This window comes from Apostichopus japonicus, chromosome 12, assembly GCF_037975245.1.
Source record: "Apostichopus japonicus isolate 1M-3 chromosome 12, ASM3797524v1, whole genome shotgun sequence".
In the NCBI taxonomy this organism is placed as follows: Eukaryota; Metazoa; Echinodermata; class Holothuroidea; order Aspidochirotida; family Stichopodidae; genus Apostichopus; species Apostichopus japonicus.
Window position 1 is genome coordinate 23,339,554 of NC_092572.1, and position 24,831 is coordinate 23,364,384.

General features: G+C 41.3%; 2 protein-coding genes across 3 annotated transcripts in view; one reads left to right on the forward strand and one right to left on the reverse strand.

Moving 5' to 3' along the window:
* Window positions 1-504: 504 nt before the first annotated feature.
* LOC139976775 (electron transfer flavoprotein subunit beta-like) lies at window positions 505-5,942 on the forward strand. Its single transcript, XM_071985526.1, has 5 exons — window positions 505-669; window positions 1,527-1,685; window positions 2,624-2,782; window positions 3,420-3,641; window positions 4,332-5,942. The coding sequence occupies exons 1-5, from the start codon at window positions 616-618 to the stop codon at window positions 4,500-4,502; spliced, it is 765 nt and encodes a 254-aa protein (XP_071841627.1). The 5' UTR covers window positions 505-615; the 3' UTR covers window positions 4,503-5,942.
* A 1,356-nt stretch (window positions 5,943-7,298) lies between these two features.
* The window catches only part of LOC139976776 (dynein regulatory complex protein 12-like), a 29,244-nt gene continuing 11,711 nt past the window's right edge, over window positions 7,299-24,831 (reverse strand). The window contains exons 1-7 of one of the 2 annotated variants that reach the window (XR_011796254.1): window positions 14,774-14,907; window positions 13,910-13,981; window positions 12,622-12,741; window positions 11,907-11,999; window positions 10,833-10,963; window positions 8,710-9,615; window positions 7,299-8,635 (exon numbers count right to left, since the gene is read on the reverse strand). Coding sequence is in view for 1 of the 2 variants with exons in the window: in XM_071985527.1 (XP_071841628.1) it covers window positions 9,487-9,615; window positions 10,833-10,963; window positions 11,907-11,999; window positions 12,622-12,741; window positions 13,910-13,981; window positions 14,774-14,834 (606 nt within the window). In the remaining variant the exon portion in view is untranslated. Of the gene's footprint in view, window positions 9,616-10,832; window positions 10,964-11,906; window positions 12,000-12,621; window positions 12,742-13,909; window positions 13,982-14,773; window positions 14,908-24,831 lie in introns of those variants that run through there. The other variant, XM_071985527.1, reaches the window with a different exon arrangement.

The following is a 24,831-nucleotide window of genomic DNA, read 5'->3' on the forward strand; positions in this document are numbered from 1 at the left end:
TACACGACTAAAACACGATAACAGATATATACCACGTAGCCGTGTTGCACCTATTCCAAAAAGATTTCCATTGAGGAAAATCAGCATGCTATTGAATTACTTAGAACTATTAGTGTAAATTTTTAGCTAAAAGCTATGATTATTTTACTAGGGGCTGAAATTCTTGAGCCTATTAGCCCAACATTTCTTAGTTCTGAGGAGTATATAGTTGTTCAGTTGCAGTTACTTACAGTTGGAATTATCAATGACACAATGACCGCTTACTTACCAATCATATACATTAAAATTTACACAAATCTACTAGATATGTTCAACTTAGCCAAAGCAAATCTCCACCCACCTTCCCCTCCCCTCCCCCTACCTGCCGGGCAAAAAAATAAAATGAAAATCACAGCACAGCACATTTTTCACTTCGTTGCTAACGGGGTTTGCTACACTCACCGTTGTATTTTTATGCTAGCTTCAAGACATGAAAAGTCTTGCTCAAACCACTCGCTTTGCATTTCGTTATGTGTACACTGCACGCACACGTAATTTAACATTTACACAGTACCTAGGCTAACGGTGAAGTTACTAACCAGTGGTAGAACGTTCTCAAAAAAAAGTGTTGCAAACATGGCTTTACGAGTTCTCGTCGGAGTTAAAAGAGTAATTGATTATGCTGTCAAGGTTAGATATAAATGTTTCATAACCTATGATTTTTGAATTCCAGTTTTTCAAAGCTTTACTGAAAGAATGCGGGACTAGCCTAGGCTTTACTAACTTCACTACTGTTGGGAATACAATCGTCTAACTTGTTAGAGCCCAATGTAAACCTTAACGAAAATGAGGAAAGTGACCTTCAAATGATATAGGCATTTGACAGTAACTTAGGCCTATAATTTGTTGGGAGTTTTGAGTTGCTAGGCCATGGTAGGCAATTTTAAATGAGAGAGAAAGATTTAACAGGAAACAATTTAGGGTATTTGGTTTGAACTGCCAGATTAATTTATATAGTTACTTAGTACAGTAGGCTAGTCCTAGTGTTTTTTCCTGAGTCAAACTACTAACTAGCCTAGAGGCTACTCCAGTTTCATAACAGAACAACAATCCATTATGTCAGAACGACACAAATTGTGATTTGGTCTCCAAAATGGCTGCTACAAACATTGCTTGTCCAGCTTTCATTACCTTAGTATAGGACTATGTCAAACAGTTTTTTTATGTGCTAGCCAATAAGTGCACATTCTTTGTTTAAGTTTAGTCACCTAGAATCATTTCTGAATGACAAGGAAACACCTCCTCACTATTCACAGCTGACCCAAGAAACATTTGCAGCAGTCTCAATTCTTTGTAAATGTGCTATATTGCAAAGTTTGAATTGTTTTGCATAACTAGTTTGCTATCATGAGTTTTATGGGAAAGATTTTGGGAGTTACCTGGTATGTGTTTACCCATGATTCATGCCTTGGGGTCCATATAAGGCGGATCCCAGCCATACAGTATTTGTCGTATCCTAATTGTGCGTATTGTTAAATTTCTTGTAGATCCGTGTGAGACCAGATAATCTTGGTGTGGTTACAGAAGGAGTTAAACACAGCATGAATCCATTCGATGAAATTGCTATAGAAGAAGCAATGAGACTGAAAGAAAAGAAGATCGCAAAGGAAATCATTGCTGTCAGTTGTGGACCAAAACAGAGCCAAGTAAGCTAACTGGAACTGGTGGGCAATTTACATGAATATCCAAACAAGTGTCAGTCAGAACTAAGAGCCTTTATATAGCATGTAACATGTGAAAACCAAGAACTTAAAATGTAGATTCAAAAAACAAAATCATAATTTTGAACTTATTTGGGGGGGTCTTAAATATGAAAGAATAAGTAGCTGACAACCTTTATCCATTAATGCACGGAAATTTGAATACTGAGTTTAGAATCTTTGTACTGGCCTTAACAAATTTCAAACAAGAAGCACAGCAAAGATAATCTCTATTATTTGATGCATTGGAATTAAGCAGCTTTGCTAATGTACCTTAATCTAGTTATCAAGGACCTGAACATCCTAACGGATAGACTGCAGTTGTGTTTTTCATTTTCATTTTTATTGAAACCAGTATAAATATAGCATATTATTAAAAAAAAGGAAAACCATGATAGATAAGATGTTCAAATGATTGCACAACAAGAAAGCGTTAAAACTATGTACATTACTAGAACTAGGTGAAACAATTAAAGAATATGAAAACCATGATAGATAAGATGTTCAAATGATTGCACATCAAGAAAGCATTAAAACTATGTACATTACTAGAACTAGGTGAAACAATTAAAGAATATGAAAACCATGATAGATAAGATGTTCAAATGATTGCACATCAAGAAAGCATTAAAACTATGTACATTACTAGAACTAGGTGAAACAATTAGTAAAATTAAATAAAAGGTTCCAAATTACCAAATTTAATGTATATTGCAGCACGGTAGATGAAAGAGTTCTTATAAAGTTGAATTCTATATTTTGGCAAGATATGAGGGTCCTAAGATTCCTGGTCGCTTTCACCAACAGACAATTAATTGGCCCATGTAGTGTAATTCATATATCATTACCATGTTTTAATAATATTTGTCTTCTGTCTCTACCAGGAAACGATCAGGACAGCTTTGGCCATGGGAGCAGATAGAGGTATTCACGTCGAGATAGCGCAAAAGGATTACGAGAATTTAGCACCCCTGCATGTGGCCAAGATATTTGCAAAACTAGCCAAGGATGAAGACATTAATTTAATCCTGCTCGGTAAACAGGTACGATTACCGGCTTATCACCGTCATTCCCACTATACAGTTACAAAGCATCAAGTTTGCACTGTAGTGTCCAGAAAACTAGTCTATTCATTGCTTTGATCCTTCCAACTTAAATGGCTTCCAAGCTGCAAACCATTGTCAATGTCATTGACTTACTGAATACAAACTGGTTTCAAAAGTCAAAACTGGAATGAAAAAAAACGGGGGGGGGGGGGGGAGGCGGTGGTGTGAGGGAGGACGAGAGTGGGTTGTAATAGGGATTGGGGTTACAGATGTCAGAATAGCTTTTTAGGGCCTGCATTATTATTCCAGACAGATTTAGACAAATCGAGCAAACACAATCGAGATGTTAGTAAAAAAAATTATGTTCGGTTCATGGAGTAACAAATTTACTGAAAATAATAAAGATAGGAAAGGAGGGACTATCAGAGGTAGGAAGAGGATTGCATTGGAAGCAAAACAATATAATTAACAAAAAGCCACTTGGGAGAATTTAATGGTTATATATATATTTTTTTAGTAATTAGATTTATCTTATCAGTCAGGTCGCAATTCGAACAATTGTTTTGAGGAGCAGGATACAGAACAGAACCATTTACGGCCGGTTCAAGCTTGTCATTCCAACTTTCTTTTCCAGGCCATCGATGGGGACAACAATCAGACAGGACAGATGACGGCTGCCCTGCTAGATTGGGCGCAGGGTACCTTCGCATCTGAAGTCACGATAGAGGGCGACAGTATGAAAGTTCTACGAGAGATTGACGGAGGCCTGGAGACCGTCCACATCAAACTTCCCGCGGTAGTCACCGCCGACCTGAGGTTAAATGAACCAAGATATGCAACCCTACCAAGTATCATGGTAAGATAGTCCTCAAAGTATTCCAAAGAGGGATTTTCTATGTTGGGGAGGGGTTGGGGGAGATGGTTGGGGGGTTGGGAAGAAGTGGAAAGAGAATAGGTTAATGTTGTTCCTTTGGTATTAGGAGTTGGGGTTGGGAAGGGGTGTTTCTTAGTGAAGTGATAAACACAAAAAGTGTAATGTGATTGGTTGAGGTCAAAGGTTACATAAGATATACAGTACAATGCAAGACAGCAATGCAAGACAGATACTAATATGTGAATACCTGGGTTACATTTTCCATGTATTGGGAAAGACCGAGTCAAATTCAGAACTGTCACCATTTGACTAATTGTTTTCTGAATTTTTTTGTATTTTGTCATTTTGTTGTTTCATGTCTTCTGTATCTGCTTGATTTATATTTTTATCTTCAATGTTTGCTTTTTCTACTTGCCCTTTGAAACGTTTTATTGGTGAAGTTTTATTGGTATCTACAGCCATGTACAATAACTGGACGTCTGATAGCTCTTCTACACTAATATGTTTTGATCCCATGTTGTGAGAGGGATTGATGAGTAACTTCTTTTATGGTTGTGCCACCTTTCGTTTTTTTTCTTCATTTATCGTGTTTTCTTATCGATGAATTACTGTAACGATCCTAATTAAAATGTCAATCTCCAATTTCTCTCCATCTCTCTCTCTCCCCCACAGAAAGCCAAAAAGAAAAAGATTGATAAAAAGACTCCAGCCGATTTAGGGATCGATGTAACTCCGACCATAGAAATAGTAAGAGTGGAGGACCCGCCGGTACGAGAGGCAGGACAGAAAGTGGAGACAGTCGACGACATGGTCAATAAACTAAAGGAAGCCGGTGTCGTGTGATAGTAGTTAGAATTAAAGTGTTTGGTGGTCTTGACAAGAAGAAATTGAACTGATGTTAGTTGGTGGCCACAGAATTACTCTGAAGGAAAAAAATTGGTCGAATGCCTGGGCCGGCAGAGCGCTCTCTTAATACAGGCACATTTTCATGATGTCTACGACATTGACGTTATTTTAGTATCACATAAAATGGAGACTTGAAGTGTTAATTGGTAATATGTTAAAAAACTATGCACAAAGAGTATTGTTAGATGTCAGTGTGATAATTGTCAAACAACAGATTGGAATTTTGTGCTACGTTTCAATGATTATTAGACAAAGTTGAAGAACCTTTGACAAGTAAAATCAGTATGTGGTTGCAACTCAAAAATGTTGTATTAGGGAGGAGCAGGTGGGGGGGTAGGGGGGAGAGGGGGTAAGTTATGCCAGAACTTGAGAGGTCATCTACTATACATTTCAAATTAAAGTGTTGATATTTCTCAGGAAATATTCATGAGAGGAGCTAGGGAGGAGAAATTTTTTTACTATATTTTTAGGGGAATACAATCAAATTAATCAGCTTTTGCTCCGGTATATTTTAAAGTCGCCATTGTGCTACAACAGCTTAACTCTTTTCTTGTTTCTCTTTCCTGGAGTTCTAACACTTATCCCCAGATATTAAAGCTTGTATGATCAGGAAAAAATGCCTCGGTTTACAAAAATTTCTTGAAACTTGTGGAAATATACGTTTCACTATAAGTGACCATCATTTGATAATCTAGCATATTTGTTGAACAAAAGTTGGAATACAGGTGACCATAATTTGATAATCTAGCATATTTGTGAAACAAACGTTGTTATAGAAGTGACCATTATTCGAAGATCTAGCATATTGGTGATACAAAAAGTTGGAATAAAAGTGACAACTTTGTTTCATTATCTAGAAAATTTGGTAAATGGAGGTTTGACTATAAGTGACCATTATCAAACTATCTAGCATATTTGATGAACACAATTTGGAATATAAGTGTCTATCCTTTGATGATCTAGCACATTTGTGAAACAAAAGTTTGACTATAAATGACCATGTTTGACTATCTAGCATATTTATACAAAAGGTTGGAATATAAGTGACCAGCATGTGACTAGCATATTTGGTAAAGAGAAGTTTGACTATAAGTGACCATTAATTGATTTTCTAGCAATATTTGGGGGCAAATGCTAAAGATCTTTAATACCGCAAATCAAATAATTCATCTTCATTTGTTTAAACGAGTCTGTATTCATGCAAGTGTCTAACATTCTCATTTGCTACTCTGCACTCTTGATGGTAATTCACAAAATGTTACAAACATTACATCGACAAAATTCAAACCTGCCTTACCTTACAAACCAATCTTTATTCTTGAAAGTTTAAATTGCAATAAATTAATTCCAGAAAATAGACGTTGTGCGTATTAAAAATTTGTACTGGTCTTTGTTTTACCTACGGTATCTTCTTCTATGTGGTTCATGTTCATACAGGGGCAGTGTTTACATTTCCCATCTTGCATCCGCTAGCCCTAGGCTGTGTCATATTGGGTCGCTGTCAAATTTGTTGCAAAAAGGGTATGAAGGAAAAAGCCACTCAGAAAGTAATTTTGAGTTTGACAGTCAAACAGTGACATGCCATGAACAAACTGTATTTGTTCCTTTGATCGAGACTGAAAGAACAGATTATAACTATACTGAATGGCTTCAATTTTAAAATGAATTTAGACATGAAATTAATTTTGATAAGTAGTGGACTGTTCAAAACCACTGCTTTTAGTCTGCTTGTAATTCTATAACCATGCTTTGAAGATAAATCCATAGAACTGACTGGATTGTATAATAGTCCAAGATATGTATGTATTTTAGATCCTCCTGCAAGCAGGAACTCGCGAAGAAGCCTCATTGGCTTATCAAAGCCGCAAGCTGACCGAAGTTAGTCTCTTACATTCATATTTAACGTCCATGATTATTAATTGTCAACAACTCTGTAACTGGACGACATACATTAATCTTGGAGTGACTCGAACTACATGGGGACCTTATGATTGGACGATACACACCATATGATTGGAGATACAGACCATTACATTAGTGTCTCAGATGCAACACAAAACCCAATAGGGAAAAGATGGGACCTATTATGGACTCAAATGACATGTTATTCATGTGTTACAAACTTGTTAAGGACAAATGATGTTGAATGTTATCTGATGATGCTCTGTTGATCATATGAAGTCAAAAGAACAACTAGTCTTGGTTGAGTTATGATCATTTATCAAGAAATAATGGATGAATCGATTAACATAACGGACTGCACTGAGGATTAGATGTCATCATCGCAATATTAGCCTGAAAGGAGCATAACAGAGACATGCCGTAGTTTAAAGTTGAAAATCTTGAATATTGGAAGAGCTGTAGAAATATTACTAACATTCAATTTCAATTTCTCCTTGCTTGGACTATAACGAAGCAAGGTTAGAAAACTGCAGAAAGTTATCCTTGAAATCGGAGCCGAGACATTGCCAGTTATATCTATTGGCAAAAATTAGACAAACATGATTAGAGTAACATAAGTAGAGTAACATATCAGAGTCGATTCGCATTAAAAAATATAGTGACTTGATTCAAATAACTTTTTACAACACTGGAACATCTCATTAAATAGTTTTTGAACTAGTCCACTTCATGGCATGACGTCTAGTGAACTTGTGGTACCTTATATTCAACTATGTACCTTCTCTGCAAACATGAAATGCAAAATACGAACTATTTCATATAATTTGAAAATCCATTTGGAATAAAATTTATTGCATCAACTAGAACAGCACATAAGATCTTGGCTTTTAACTTTTAATCGTTGTAAAAATGGACGGGATATCGAAAGCACTTATTAGAAAATATATTAAAGAAATATGAAATGATTTGTTCGACACGCAAATGCAAACTACACACAACTACGGCTACTTATGGATTGAAAAAGTCTCAATTCTGACATTCTCGTTATCTTCCCTGGTTGAAAAATATTCTGTTCATGATCCTTTTTTTCTGAAATCTTCGTCTAAAATTTACAGTTTAAATTTGCAGATAAGGTTGAATTGGTTCAACAATTGATAGTAAAAATAATAATTTATGAAATTTATATATAGTTGAGGTAATGATGTGGTCATAAATACAATCTGTATGAATTCTCGATCATAGATAATTTTCTCATGATATGGAAGGACAGGTTAAATGTTCAATATATCTTTCACCCAAAGAGGGTGGTGGTGGTAGCAGTAGTAAGGTCACTGGATCAGGTTAGGGGGAAAGGGTGTCACTTTGTAACTGGCAGATATTTATTATGAATATGAATTCATCTCTACTGAATTTGTAAGGTATATAAATAACTAAATGAAATCATCAGCCAATGATTATGAACCACATTAACATCACAGGAATTCCCTACTGCTAATTTTGATATATCTGCCCCCCCCCCCTTCCCCTCAATGACTGACTTGACAGAGAAGGAGCATAGCTAGACTTCTTTTATGGGGGAAATGCTTTTCTAGGGGGCCAGGCAGAAACATTTCTACAAAAACTTTTCTAGCAATGTTTTAGGAGGCCATTATTTGGGTAATGGGAGGTGAGCTATGCCCCTGTGGTAATGCCACTGTGAAAGTGAAACTTGAGGATACAAATTTATATAACAAGGAGCTCAGCATATTTGTGGATGTTTAAAGATTAGGAACACATTGCTCTAGTGTTTCATAGATGCAGCACAAATTCAGATCTTCTTGACTTCCACTACAATGCAACACAAGTAACAATGCCCCTACATGTACCACTGAAGAATGCACACACACAGGCCTAGTAAATAGATGTCACTTTTTGGACTGATAACAGCAGCACATGTATGCACTCTGTGTCACACAACATTAAATCTTGCATGCTTACTATCATTAGATATATGTCACAGTGACAGATCATCTCTAATTTCAGGAATCAGCCATAGCGACACATCACACGTGACAGGTTATCTGCAGTGTCTACATTAGTAGGAGTCAGACACTGTGACATCTCCCTGTGACAGACTGTCTCTGACGCCCATCAGCAAGAACTCAGACATTATGACATATCCCTGTCACCTCTGATATCTATTACCAGGAATCAGACACTGTGACAGCTCCCTGTGACAGACATTATGACATATCCCTGTCACCTCTGATATCTATTACCAGGAATCAGACACTGTGACAGCTCCCTGTGACAGACTGTCTCTGATGCCCATCAACAAGAATTCAGACATTGTGACACATTGCCCTGTCACCTCTGATATCTATTAACAGGAATCAGACACCGTGACATCTCCCTGTGACAGACTGTCTCTGACACCCATTAACAAGAATTCAGACATTGTGACACATCGCTGTCACCTCTGATATCTATTACCAGGAATCAGACATTGTGACATCTCCCTGTGACAGACTGTCTCTGACGCCCATCAACAAGAATTCAGACATTGCGACATATCGCTGTCACCTCTGATATCTATTACCAGGAATCAGACACTGTGACATCTCCCTGTGACAGACTGTCTCTGATGCCCATAAACAAGAATTCAGACATTGTGACACATTGCTGTCACCTCTGATATCTATTACCAGGAATCAGACATTGTGATATCTCCCTGTGACAAACTGTCTCTGAGGCCCATCAACAAGAATTGAGACATTGTGACACATTGCTGTCACCTCTGATATCTATTACCAGGAATCAGACACCGTGACATCTCCCTGTGGCAGACTGACTCTGACGACCTCTGATCTACTAACAGATGTTCGGACATCGTGACATCTCACTGTGACAGGTCATCTCCGATGTCTAATAGCAGGAGCAAGACTATGACACTGTTGTGACACATCACTGTGACAGGACATCTTGTCATTCTCCACAGGATTGCAAACACTGCTTTCACCATCCACTGTGACCTTTCACCTCATATATCCAATGGATTGAGTCCAAACTCCATTAGTTTCTGTTTGTTTTCAAAGTGTATATTCGTGGCTTGTTCCTGCCATCTCTTCTGAGCTGTATCCAGTTTGATGACCATGTTATCTAAGGCCTCCTGTAGACAATAACAGGAACCACATTAATGTCATCAGTTCATGAAACTTCTGCAGTTACTTCGACTATTAAGTCAATCAGTTTCAAAAGAAAAAAAAAGTTGATCCTAATATGATGCAAATTTGCAGAACAGACTTAACTTTTTGGAGCATCTGAGACAACACAAGTTACTCTACAAAGATGACTGCTTCTAAAACAAGATCACTTTTGCTTCTAAAACAAGATCACTTTTGCTTCTAAAACAAGAGAAGTTTTGCTTCTAAACCAGGATAACTTTTGCTTCTTGTTCAGTGCAATCTATCCTCTCTCACTCAAAAGCTGTTGATATATGTAATCTTGTGACCAGAAGGAAGTCTTCATATTCAAACTTCTCTTGACGATCAGGGTACATTTTTATCTTGAAATGTAGTGTAGCAGTTTATAACACTCTGAAGCTTAAAACACTTTGATTCCAGTGAACAAGAACAAACAACAACAACAAGAACATAACATAAAACAACAACATAAAACAACAATATGACATAAAACAACAGCATAAAACACTATGATTCCAGTGAACAAGAACAAACAACAACAACAAGAACATAACATAAAACAACAACATAAAACAACAATATGACATAAAACAACAGCATAAAACACTATGATTCCAGTGAACAACAACTTAAAACACTGTGATTCCAGTGAACAAGAACATAAAAACAACAACAACAAAATAAAATAACAACATAAAACACAGTGATTCCAGTGAACAAATTATGTTATAAACCTTTGTACCTTTACAGCAACCTGACCATTTTGCATAGCATATTATGCGATGCCATACAGGATAAATTACTCCGACATGACAACGGAGAGCGAGCAAGGGAAATGCTGAGCAGAAATCTGGTCGTCTCGGTTAAAACGTGACAGACACTACATAATCGGAACAAAAAGTTGTCCAACAGCCTTTACTGTCACTCAGACCCCCAAGTCCAAGTGCCGACATTTCAAAACATACCTCCTTGCTACAATTTCCTTTCCCTTTTTCTTGGGTAGCTTGTGAGGGGGAGGGAGGGAGGGGGAGGGAGGGGGAGGGGGGAGGGGGAGGGGGGAGAAGTGCTTATAGCCAACTGCATCAGGCTTTTAAGAAGACATAACAGCAATAGGAAAAACCCTCTCTCTCTACCTCTCTCTCTCTGTCAGGTAATAATAAAAGTAACTGAAGTCCCAACAAACCTGCATCATACTCTCATAGGAGAATTCCATGTTTTTAATCTTGTCTTGAAGTTCATTAATCAACTGATCCTTTTCGGTCGTGACCCTCTCCTTCTCCCTGGTGGTCTCGTCTAATTGCCTCTCCGTTTGTTCTGTGGATACAAACAAAAATTGAAGATCTTAAATAGAACCGTCCTGTCTTCTGGCTCCCACCTGGGATAATTACTTCAATTGCCAAAGAAATAACACTTTTCAGCAATTTTGGCACCCAAACAATACAGGGTCAAAACAGAGCATTTTGGGTGACTCAGGAGGTGTGCTTGCTTCAATTTTAAAACACCTTTCATATCTGGAAAATGGAAATAACTTGGAGGGTATGAACTTTCTGTGATAAGTATTGGTTCTACATATAGACAATGGTGTCTGTAATAAGTATCAGCTACTGTAATAGACATTGGACTTAATAATATGTATCAAGTTCTGTAATAGACAATGGACTCTGTAATAAGTATCAGGTTCTGTAATAGACATTGGCCTCTGTAGTAAGTATCATGTTTTGAAATAGACATTGGACTCTGTAATAAGTATCAGGTTCTGTAATAGACATTGGACTCTGTAATAAGTATCAGGTTCTGTAATAGACATCTGACTCTGTATTATGTATCAAGGTCTGCTTCAGCATACAGTAAATTCAAAGATTTGTAATAGACATTGAGGTATAAAATAAGAACTTCTCCTAGCCCCATAATAATAATAATAATAATCATAATAATAATCATAATAATAATCATAATAATAATAATAATGAAAATAATAATAATAATGAAAATAATAATAATAATAATAATAATAATAATAATAATAATAACAACAATAATAATAATAATAATAGTTATAATAATATTCCAAACTTATACAAGCAAAAAATAGTTTGATATTAACTGAGCCTGGACATTCCCACGGCATCTTCAGCTAATTACAGTAGTTGCCATTCTTATAAATTTGTTTAAGCTAGTTTAATTATCAATGTTGTCTATTTTTTAATTCCACTGCTACCTTCATAAACAATAGTTCTAAGGGAGATATGGTGAGTACCTAATTTTAATTTTGTTTTGTCCAATGCAGCTGTGAGACGGTGGATCTCAGAGTTCATCTCGGTTTGCATGTGCTTGTATTGTCTGGTCATGTCTGAAATAAATCAAAAATGAGAATTTGGAAGATAGAGCAGTCTGGAAAATGGGACCAATTCATGACACACAATCAGATAACGATAGTGAATAACATTTATCTTGAAGTTACATCTGGGTTAGAAATAAAGCCATCAGATATCTCATGAGTTAATTTCCTAATGTACTGCATGCATGCTAAAAATGGATAGAAATTTATCCCTTTCGTAGATACCAAGGGTTTCATGATTGGTTTGTACAATGTAATGATTGCAAAATATATCTGTCTAGCAGAATTATTGTTCATATCAGGCAGGTGGGAAAAAATTCCCAAAAACCCCCTTGACCATTTTGGATCCAAACTTTATTATTTTGCAAGATGAGGTGCCATAAATTCAACATCAATCCTACTAGAAATATGGAAACATATATGTGGGGGGGGGGGGGGGAGAGTACAAAACCATAGCAACAATTTTGTCTGGTCCTTTCCTTATCCAAACATTCAGAGTTGGTGCAACAGTTATAAAGGCCACCATTACGCTTTAAGTCAATTAATGTTACAGTCTTTAGCGACATTTTGTTTTTTACTTCACCCGGCTGGTTTCCAAGTATATTCCCAACGCTTGGAATCTAGCCACTTTTACCTGTGGTTACAGCTCTTTGATCGTCTTTGTGGTTGGTCAGCTGGTCATGAGCTACTTCCATTTTCCTCTTCCATTCATCGCTATGAGACTGGGCCCTGCGGGCTATCTCCTTCCTGGATGCTGCGGGAGAGACGTTGAGAAAGTATATTAACGAAACAGTTCACAATATTTATGAATTGTTGTTGATATTTCATTAAAAAAATACTGTAATATTAACAAAAATGATATGTAAAATGTCCCTACAGGGGATTGAATGCTTACGTAGCCGTCCTGACCTAGTACGAATCAGCAGAGAGAGACTGTGAATGCAACGCCTTTGCACCATTCAACCTCATGGGCTCAACGTTCAGGAAGGACATGACTAACTTTTCTTCTGTTCCCCAGAACAGTTTTATTTTTTTGGGATATGTAAAATAGACAGACTGCTACAAAAATGCAATATGTATAGTTGTTTTTTGCAGTTCCAGAAATCTTTAATATTTTCAATAGTTTATGAACAGTTGAGGAATAAAACTTTAACAGTAGGGAGTGAGTAGGCTTCCCTTAAAACTAAGAACAGGAACAATTTCCTTTACGATCCAATCCTCCAACAGTGTCCCTCTGCCCCTCCCCCCCCCTACCCCCTTGGAACAGAGATCTGGTTGATCCAATATCAAAGTCTTTCTTGGAGTTAACTGTACACTTTTCCACACTTTTACCAATCTATAACACTTTTCATGTGCAAGTCTGGTAAACGGTCCCTCAACTTACTACAAATTAAACCATTGTAGCTACTTAATTGTGTTTTGTAATCAACCTGACCAGCTGATTACATCGTCCTTTGCTTACCAATGAGCCTTGGATGCATGCATGTTTCTTTTTCAATTAAAAATAAACTAAGCGGTAAGGAAATGCAACCTACTGTACACTGAAAGCAGCATCTTTTGCCTGTATGTACAGTAAATTAATCCTGTGCCTTCTTTCACCGCAACATGTTGAGTTCAACCTACATGATAATGAACAGTCTCAGACAAACAGGCAAAAATTAATGACTTCTTTGTCATGGGTGGGAGGGAAGAGTGGGGACAGTACAGTTGTAGTGGTAGGCACAGGAGTGCTGAAACTTTTTTGTAAAAAAGATGACATATCCTGACAATAATCTATTTGGGGGGGGGGGGGCGGGTGAGGAGGAGTGAGACAAATATATTTGGTGCCTTGGCTCCTCATTGACCATTGTACTCCACAGGTTACACTTCTTTGCTTCTGTGAAGTACAGTACAGTAATACATTGCTTTTACGTAATATTTACCCAAATGATCTTTAAGTGCTTCAATCTCGTGGAGGGTCTTCTTATATTTATCATCAATAGTGAGCTCAGCATCTGAGGAATACAATTTAACCAAGAATGTGTTACCCATCATCATTATTAACACCTTCCCTTTACCCTTCCCACTCCTGCCCAATAACGAATCATCCTTCCACCCCCCTCCCCTCCCCCCACACTTCCTCTTCCTCCAAATAATGTTTACAAGTGAAATAATGTTCAGTCATTGTAACAACTTCCAACTTAAAACAGCTAAGTAAAAATTAATAAAAATATAAGTAAATTACAATGGTAAAACAATAAGAAATATTCATTATTTCAAAAACATTCAATGATTTGATTTGGAGCTAAATCATACTACTTTGGTGCTTTCTTACTACGTCAACCCACCTTACTGACACTGTACACAAATGTAGTTCCCAAACTCTAACACAAACCCAGCCATAACATAATGGTGCGGTATAAAGTCATTGCTCAAGTGCAATAGCATCACGTCGTCCAATTCTACGGACGGAGAAAGTTGACTATTTTTACGAAAAAAACATTTTTTCCCTTGAAAAATATGTATGCACGATGGTTTCAGTCAGTTTTAAACGTGTTTCCAGATACACTCTGATTACAACCATTGTATTTGATGGTATTTTAAACTTGTTGTGTTGAGTTGTCGTGAAATGGAACCTTTGACGCTAATTCAGTAATTAGTATGACCGTAGTACGGCGTAGAATTGTCTACCCTAACAAGGCCTAGCCCAACTGAAGCTCCATACCATTACTGTAACCAGGCTAAATAGACCTAATTGTGCTTAAGCGGGTGGGTTTATTACTGCTATTGTCCTAGAGTGGTCTTACCATTCTTCTTTTTTCCTTTCTTTTTCCCCTTTTTTCCCTTTCCTTTCTTTTTTGGTGGCATGTTACAGAGGAGCTTGAAATTAAGCAAATTTTCCGAAGTCTGCTCGTTTATTACTCAGTAGAAGCTAGCGGACAATAAGCGCGGACAATAGTAGCGGACAATAACAGCGTACATTAGCAGATATCAAAAGCAGAAAAATACTACGGTGTAGTGTAATGGCCGTAATTAACCATTATCCTGTCACTGGGTTCTTTAAAGCCAGTCGAGAATATACGTCTTCGATTTTTTAGTCACAGGTATCGCAACAATGTTGGGAATCTCGATAGGTGGTGGGTCAATAACGGATGCTTTGGGTGTGGGATTGAACCAGACAATCCCTGGATCAAGTCCACTGCCCTAGAGGCACTTTTTTGTAGCGGGCGTCAGAGGACCCAGAAAGTAGGCCCAGCGGTAAAACAAAATGCGAAGTTGACATACCTTTTTGGCTTTGTAGCGGGCGTCAGAGCGCTTAGAAAATAGGCCAGCGGGGAAACCAAATACGAATTTAACAGGCCTTTTTGGCAAAGAAATTGTTGTTGTAACGGCATACCATGGGGTGTTTTCTAAAAGAGGAGGACACCCTCTACCACCCCTCTTCCGCTTCCCCGGGGGCAACTTTTCGTAGCGGGCGTCAGAGGACCCAGAAAGTAGGCCCAGCGGGAAAACAAATACGAATTTAACAGGCCATTTTGGCAAACAAATTTGTTGTTGTAACGGCATACCATGGGGTGTTTTCGAGTAGAGGGGGACACCCTCTACCACCCCTCTTCCGCTTCCCCGGGGGCAACTCTTCGTAGCCGGCGTCAGAGGACCCAGAAAGTAGGCCCAACGGGAAAACAAAATGCGAAGTTGACATGCCTTTTGGCAAAGAAATCGTCGTTGTAACGGCATACCATGGGGTGTTTTCGAGTAGAGGGGGACACCCTCTACCACCCTTCTTCCGCTTCCCCGGGGGCAACTTTTCGTAGCGGGCGTCAGAGCGCTTAGAAAATTGGCCAGCGGGGAAACCAAATACGAATTTAAAAGGCCATTTTGGCAAAGAAATCGTCGTTGTAACGGCATACCATGGGGTGTTTTCGAGTAGAGGGGGACACCCTCTACCACCCTTCTTCCGCTTCCCCGGGGGCAACTCTTCGTAGCGGGCGTCAGAGGACCCAGAAAGTAGGCCCAGGGGGAAACCAAATGCGAAGTTGACATGACTTTTTGGCAAAGAAATCGTCGTTGTAACGGCATACCATGGGGTGTTTTCGAGTAGAGGGGGACACCCTCTACCACCCCTCTTCCGCTTCCCCGGGGGCAACTTTTCGTAGCGGGCGTCAGAGGACCCAGAAAGTAGGCCCAGCGGGAAAACAAAATGCGAATTTGACATGCCTTTTTGGCAAAGAAATCGTCGTTGTAACGGCATACCATGGGGTGTTTTCGAGTAGAGGGGGACACCCTCTACCACCCCTCTTCCGCTTCCCCGGGGGCAACTTTTAGTAGCGGGCGTCAGAGCGCTTAGAAAATTGGCCAGCGGGGAAACCAAATACGAATTTAAAAGGCCATTTTGGCAAAGAAATCGTCGTTGTAACGGCATACCATGGGGTGTTTTCGAGTAGAGGGGGACACACTCTACCACCCCTCTTCCGCTTCCCCGGGGGCAACTCTTCGTAGCGGGCGTCAGAGGACCCAGAAAGTAGGCCCAGCAGGAAAACAAAATGCGAATTTGACATGCCTTTTTGGCAAAGAAATCGTCGTTGTAACGGCATACCATGGGGTGTTTTCGAGTAGAGGGGGACACCCTCTACCACCCTTCTTCCGCTTCCCCGGGGGCAACTTTTTGTAGCGGGCGTCAGAGCGCTTAGAAAATTGGCCAGCGGGGAAACCAAATACGAATTTAAAAGGCCATTTTGGCAAAGAAATCGTCGTTGTAACGGCATACCATGGGGTGTTTTCGAGTAGAGGGGGACACCCTCTACCACCCCTCTTCCGCTTCCCCGGGGGCAACTCTTCGTAGCGGGCGTCAGAGGACCCAGAAAGTAGGCCCAGGGGGAAACCAAATGCGAAGTTGACATGACTTTTTGGCAAAGAAATCGTCGTTGTAACGGCATACCATGGGGTGTTTTCGAGTAGAGGGGGACACCCTCTACCACCCCTCTTCCGCTTCCCCGGGGGCAACTTTTCGTAGCGGGCGTCAGAGGACCCAGAAAATAGGCCCAGCGGGAAAACAAAATGCGAATTTGACATGCCTTTTTGGCAAAGAAATCGTCGTTGTAACGGCATACCATGGGGTGTTTTCGAGTAGAGGGGGACACCCTCTACCACCCCTCTTCCGCTTCCCCGGGGGCAACTTTTCGTAGCGGGCGTCAGAGGACCCAGAAAGTAGGCAGAGCGGGAAAACAAATACGAATTTAACAGGCCATTTTGGCAAACAAATTGTTGTTGTAACGGCATACCATGGGGTGTTTTCGAGTAGAGGGGGACACCCTCTACCACCCCTCTTCCGCTTCCCCGGGGGCAACTCTTCGTAGCCGGCGTCAGAGGACCCAGAAAGTAGGCCCAACGGGAAAACAAAATGCGAAGTTGACATGCCTTTTGGCAAAGAAATCGTCGTTGTAACGGCATACCATGGGGTGTTTTCGAGTAGAGGGGGACACCCTCTACCACCCTTCTTCCGCTTCCCCGGGGGCAACTTTTCGTAGCGGGCGTCAGAGCGCTTAGAAAATTGGCCAGCGGGGAAACCAAATACGAATTTAAAAGGCCATTTTGGCAAAGAAATCGTCGTTGTAACGGCATACCATGGGGTGTTTTCGAGTAGAGGGGGACACCCTCTACCACCCTTCTTCCGCTTCCCCGGGGGCAACTCTTCGTAGCGGGCGTCAGAGGACCCAGAAAGTAGGCCCAGGGGGAAACCAAATGCGAAGTTGACATGACTTTTTGGCAAAGAAATCGTCGTTGTAACGGCATACCATGGGGTGTTTTCGAGTAGAGGGGGACACCCTCTACCACCCCTCTTCCGCTTCCCCGGGGGCAACTTTTCGTAGCGGGCGTCAGAGGACCCAGAAAGTAGGCCCAGCGGGAAAACAAAATGCGAATTTGACATGCCTTTTTGGCAAAGAAATCGTCGTTGTAACGGCATACCATGGGGTGTTTTCGAGTAGAGGGGGACACCCTCTACCACCCCTCTTCCGCTTCCCCGGGGGCAACTTTTCGTAGCGGGCGTCAGAGCGCTTAGAAAATTGGCCAGCGGGGAAACCAAATACGAATTTAACAGGCCATTTTGGCAAAGAAATCGTCGTTGTAACGGCATACCATGGGGTGTTTTCGAGTAGAGGGGGACACCCTCTACCACCCCTCTTCCGCTTCCCCGGGGGCAACTTTTCGTAGCGGGCGTCAGAGGACCCAGAAAGTAGGCCCAGCGGGAAAACAAAATGCGAATTTGACATGCCTTTTTGGCAAAGAAATCGTCGTTGTAACGGCATACCATGGGGTGTTTTCGAGTAGAGGGGGACACCCTCTACCACCCCTCTTCCGCTTCCCCGGGGGCAACTTTTCGTTGCGGGCGTCAGAGCGCTTAGAAAATTGGCCAGCGGGGAAACCAAATACGAATTTAACAGGCCATTTTGGCAAAGAAATCGTCGTTGTAACGGCATACCATGGGGTGTTTTCGAGTAGAGGGGGACACCCTCTACCACCCCTCTTCCGCTTCCCCGGGGGCAACTTTTCGTAGCGGGCGTCAGAGGACCCAGAAAGTAGGCCCAGCGGGAAAACAAAATGCGAAATTGACATGCCTTTTTGGCAAAGAAATCGTCGTTGTAACGGCATACCATGGGGTGTTTTCGAGTAGAGGGGGACACCCTCTACCACCCCTCTTCCGCTTCCCCGGGGGCAACTTTTCGTTGCGGGCGTCAGAGCGCTTAGAAAATTGGCCAGCGGGGAAACCAAATACGAATTTAAAAGGCCATTTTGGCAAAGAAATCGTCGTTGTAACGGCATACCATGGGGTGTTTTCGAGTAGAGGGGGACACACTCTACCACCCCTCTTCCGCTTCCCCGGGGGCAACTCTTCGTAGCGGGCGTCAGAGGACCCAGAAAGTAGGCCCAGCAGGAAAACAAAATGCGAAATTGACATGACTTTTTGGCAAAGAAATCGTCGTTGTAACGGCATACCATGGGGTGTTTTCGAGTAGAGGGGGACACCCTCTACCACCCCTCTTCCGCTCACCCGGGGGCAACTTTTCGTAGCGGGCGTCAGAGGACCCAGAAAGTAGGCCCAGCGGGAAAACAAATACGAATTTAACAGGCCATTTTGGCAAACAAATTGTTGTTGTAACGGCATACCATGGGGTGTTTTCGAGTAGAGGGGGACACCCTCTATCACCCCTCTTCCGCTTCCCCGGGGGCAACTCTTCGTAGCGGGCGTCAGAGGACCCAGAAAGTAGGCCCAGCAGGAAAACAAAATGCGAAATTGACATGACTTTTTGGCAAAGAAATCGTCGTTGTAACGGCATACCATGGGGTGTTTTCGAGTAGAGGGGGACACCCTCTACCACCCCTCTTCCGCTTCCCCGGGGGCAACTTTTCGTAGCGGGCGTCAGAGGACCCAGAAAGTAGGCCCAGCGGGAAAACAAAATGCGAATTTGACATGCCTTTTTGGCAAAGAAATCGTCGTTGTAACGGCATACCATGGGGTGTTTTCGAGTAGAGGGGGACACCCTCTACCACCCCTCTTCCGCTTCCCCGGGGGCAACTTTTAGTAGCGGGCGTCAGAGCGCTTAGAAAATTGGCCAGCGGGGAAACCAAATACGAATTTAAAAGGCCATTTTGGCAAAGAAATCGTCGTTGTAACGGCATACCATGGGGTGTTTTCGAGTAGAGGGGGACACACTCTCCCACCCCTCTTCCGCTTCCCCGGGGGCAACTCTTCGTAGCGGGCGTCAGAGGACCCAGAAAGTAGGCCCAGCGGGAAAACAAAATGCGAATTTGACATGCCTTTTTGGCAAAGAAATCGTCGTTGTAACGGCATACCATGGGGTGTTTTCGAGTAGAGGGGGACACCCTCTACCACCCCTCTTCCGCTTCCCCGGGGGCAACTTTTCGTTGCGGGCGTCAGAGCGCTTAGAAAATTGGCCAGCGGGGAAACCAAATACGAATTTAAAAGGCCATTTTGGCAAAGAAATCGTCGTTGTAACGGCATACCATGGGGTGTTTTCGAGTAGAGGGGGACACACTCTACCACCCCTCTTCCGCTTCCCCGGGGGCAACTCTTCGTAGCGGGCGTCAGAGGACCCAGAAAGTAGGCCCAGCAGGAAAACAAAATGCGAAATTGACATGACTTTTTGGCAAAGAAATCGTCGTTGTAACGGCATACCATGGGGTGTTTTCGAGTAGAGGGGGACACCCTCTACCACCCCTCTTCCGCTCACCCGGGGGCAACTTTTCGTAGCGGGCGTCAGAGGACCCAGAAAGTAGGCCCAGCGGGAAAACAAATACGAATTTAACAGGCCATTTTGGCAAACAAATTGTTGTTGTAACGGCATACCATGGGGTGTTTTCGAGTAGAGGGGGACACCCTCTATCACCCCTCTTCCGCTTCCCCGGGGGCAACTCTTCGTAGCGGGCGTCAGAGGACCCAGAAAGTAGGCCCAGCAGGAAAACAAAATGCGAAATTGACATGACTTTTTGGCAAAGAAATCGTCGTTGTAACGGCATACCATGGGGTGTTTTCGAGTAGAGGGGGACACCCTCTACCACCCCTCTTCCGCTTCCCCGGGGGCAACTTTTCGTAGCGGGCGTCAGAGGACCCAGAAAGTAGGCCCAGCGGGAAAACAAAATGCGAATTTGACATGCCTTTTTGGCAAAGAAATCGTCGTTGTAACGGCATACCATGGGGTGTTTTCGAGTAGAGGGGGACACCCTCTACCACCCCTCTTCCGCTTCCCCGGGGGCAACTTTTAGTAGCGGGCGTCAGAGCGCTTAGAAAATTGGCCAGCGGGGAAACCAAATACGAATTTAAAAGGCCATTTTGGCAAAGAAATCGTCGTTGTAACGGCATACCATGGGGTGTTTTCGAGTAGAGGGGGACACACTCTCCCACCCCTCTTCCGCTTCCCCGGGGGCAACTCTTCGTAGCGGGCGTCAGAGGACCCAGAAAGTAGGCCCAGCGGGAAAACAAAATGCGAAATTGACATGACTTTTTGGCAAAGAAATCGTCGTTGTAACGGCATACCATGGGGTGTTTTCGAGTAGAGGGGGACACCCTCTACCACCCCTCTTCCGCTTCCCCGGGGGCAACTCTTCGTAGCGGGCGTCAGAGGACCCAGAAAGTAGACCTAGCGGAAAATAAATGCGAATTTGACATGCATTTGGCAAACAACTCGTCGTTTTAAAGGCAAGACCAGCACGCCTTGGATCACTAAACCAATGGGTCATTTGAATTATTGCGTAGTACCCGGTCCAAAGAGTTCTTGACCAATTCAAATGTCCACTTTATCATGACTTCTTAAATGAATGTAACGGGACCTGAAATAAAATCTTTAGGCCCTAATCAAGACCAGACAAATCGTCGTTGTAAAGGCAAGACCAGCACACCTTGGACCACCTAACCAATGGGTCATATGAATTCTAAGGACACTGTCGAAGAGTACCATAATGCGTCTTACACTGGTCCAAAGAGTGCTTGACCCCAAAAAAAATGACTACTGTACAATCATTATCCAGTAGATTCATCAATATCTTCTTTTTTTGAAGTTTTAATCTACGTGTGTACCAGTGTGGTGATAGATAACAAAAAGCAACACGTACCTTTGGCGCGCAAGTTTAATGCTTTTTGTTGCTTTCCGATCTTCAGCATACAAAGTAATTTCCTTCCATTCCCGAGAAACACACGCGCACTTTTTTTTTTGGGGGGGGGGGGGCGGGGTGGTGCGCACCTTAGCTCAACTCCTTTTCTCGGAATGAAGGGATTTACTATGTAATAGTTCTACCCAGACATATCCTCTATGACGAAATCCCTTTCTGATTTATTTGTGGTCTCTATTAGTCATAGTTGCTAATGAACCAATCCAAGTTACCCTATATTGCCATTCACTGTTTTGATTTTATCGTGTTCCCATGTGCTTGTCCTTTCTTTTAGCGATTTTTCAATTCATCGTTTCTGTTGGAGTGTAGAAGGCAGATCCACCGTAAGAAGTTTCACTGGGTTTCTTCCAACTAAACATAGACCAGAGTTAGTGTGAGTTTTAAGTAAATTTTTTTTTTATTCAGTTTTACCTAAATATTAATTATAACTTCCACAATATAATACAAATTTTACTCAATACACAATACACATTCAATCCATAGACAAAAGTGCCACATTTTAGTTCAATTTTACGTTTCTTTATAGTAAGTCAACATTACACTTTCTAATCCCTAACAATTTTATTTAATGTATATATTCTTCGGTAATAAAATTAGGCTATTTGTTGAGTCAATTATGGGAGTATAGAAGTCAGGATAAATATTACATGTTTTATATCCACCCCCCCCCCTCCCCCAATTTATTCTCTGAATGGATTGAAATGTACTTGCAGAAGTGTAATGTTCATGACAAAATTACTTTAATCTGGTAAAATTGATACACTTTTTCCTATCTATATGTGCAAAGATGTTCCATTTCCCTATTACTCAATACTTCATAAGAGTCTTATAAGACAAATGTGAAGGAGCGGAACAAAGGACCATGCGTTCTGATTGTAATTTAATGATTCATTCAGGATGTTTCCTAGAAGTTTCTTCGTTTCATTAAATGCACCCTCTCGTAAAAGAGCGCTTAAACATTAGGCTCTAACTAATCGATACCGATGTACGAACTGACTGCCTACCATCATCAACGTCCATGGAATTACCTTTAAAAGGCTAAGAGTTCATATTTATCATAGCGTGATTGCTCCCTTGCGTCGAACCATTAAAATTCTTAAGTGATAGATAACTGAAAGAATCTGCAGCATGTTGTATTTTTTTTCGCATTTGTATTCCCAAATGAATTAAAAATCGGAAACAGTCACAATTTCGTTCTTTCCTTCTACGAATGCCTGACCCACGTTAGTGAAGTTAAAGTGATATAGTTCAATGTTTGAACGTTACTGCATGTGTCATTAATGCATGGTAGGCCTAGGGGATGGTTTATTTCTTTGATGTTTGTTCGACTGTAAGCTTCAGTTGAGCTTTTAGGACATGCCTGCTAGAAGCCTGCTACAGCCTTGCTACAGCCCTGGAAAGATGCTGTCGCTTTATGCCATTGTGTTCAAATAACTGCCACATTGCAATGTTTCCCCTTTGATTAGGCTGAAATTTAGTGATTTTCGCAAGTTTAAGTGTTATATGTGCTGACATATTGATGAATTCGGAAGTCATTTAGAGGTAACTGTCTAAACTTGTATAAACTTTCCTTCAGAATTTGGCCCTACATAAACATGCGGTCATTAATTGGAATGCACTGAAAACAAGTTCTCTTTTTTCATTCATTGATTGTCCAAAGTGCAATTTGTAATGCTAACTGCTTACTGTATATCACACCAAGTTGAAGGATTATGCAAAAATTATTGTTTATTAAGAAACATTATTTTATATTTTTTTGCTGAAGGCGGAAAGAATATCATGCGGTGACCATGGTGTGCGTAGATGTGACCATTAAAATATAAAGAAATGCATAAGCTTCCGCTGGGAAACCCTGGCATTATACGATCGATGTTCAGAATGCTCGTACAACCGACAGAATTTTCGTTTGAGTCCCAAGGCTTCCAAAGGCAGCGGCGTAACGCCTATGGGCTCGGACGGGGCAAATCCAGGGCCCCGACCAAAGGGGGCTCCCGCTGCACTGATGTACAGAACTTAGAAGAGGGGTACTTTTTTTTTGAAACGGAACGTTTTCGTTGGAAAAGAAACTATAAACGAGACAATAAACATATTTTTCTGTGCGTGAATACGTTCGTCATAAATCATATGCCCCTGCAGCTGCAAATCTCGTATCCTTCTTTCCTCACGACTGACTCAAGAGCCTGAGGTACACACTGGAACTTGATAGGCTACGCTGGTACATATTATAGCGAAATAGCGCCTCTAATTTCAATGAATTCGCTCTCGGTCAGGGTTGCCACATGACATTGGCCGATAACTGGCCAAATGACACAAATTCGGCATATTTTGAACCCCTTTAGCTGATGCTTTCCTCAGCTATCGGCCAAATCGCCGATGCCTAAGATTTGTGTGTGGATTTGTATGTTTCCGTATCAGACAGTAAATCGAATTTGCTGAACTCATAAATGGGTGGGAGGAGGGGGGGGGGGGGTCACACATATTGACAGTGTTTGTTTTAAATAATCATATCCCAAATCCTACATTTTAAATTTCACAGAGCCTAAGGTTGGTCTTAACCGTCGCAGAATCTGCCTGAAATCAAGAGCAGAAAGTAGACCAGCATGTTCTCAAGATGATGGTCGGTTCGAATGAGCATTTTCCCATCAAAAAGGTAAGTTTATATAATCCGGTATATTCTTCGGTAAGTTCCGGGTCGTGTTGTACAACCTTAACCGTGATAGGCGTCCTATTTCTTTAACCTAGGGTAATCATACATGACGGGACCAGGCAGCAATATAGAATATTGAATCGTGACTCTATTATAACAAAAGCAGACCAGCAAACCTCTTGTCACATGTCTGGGCTTTCGGACTTCACCTCTATACCTGTTTGAATAATGACGGCAAATTAGCAGATGAAATAATGGACAAATTAGCAGATGAAATAATGGTTAACTGACATATGGCCGTTTTACAGGGATATCCATGATCAGGGTGTAACACAAACGAAATGATGCAGCTTTAAACTACAGATCGGTGGTTTATAATATACTATACACCAGTGTTTCTCAACGTGGGCTATATTGCCCCTGGAGGTGATGGAGCACTTGAGGGGGCGATAATTCGACAGAGTGCGATAGGGGTGGGGGGATCGACTTTTTGCCAGAAAGTAAAGGTACAATTTTATCTAAGCTCCTAGC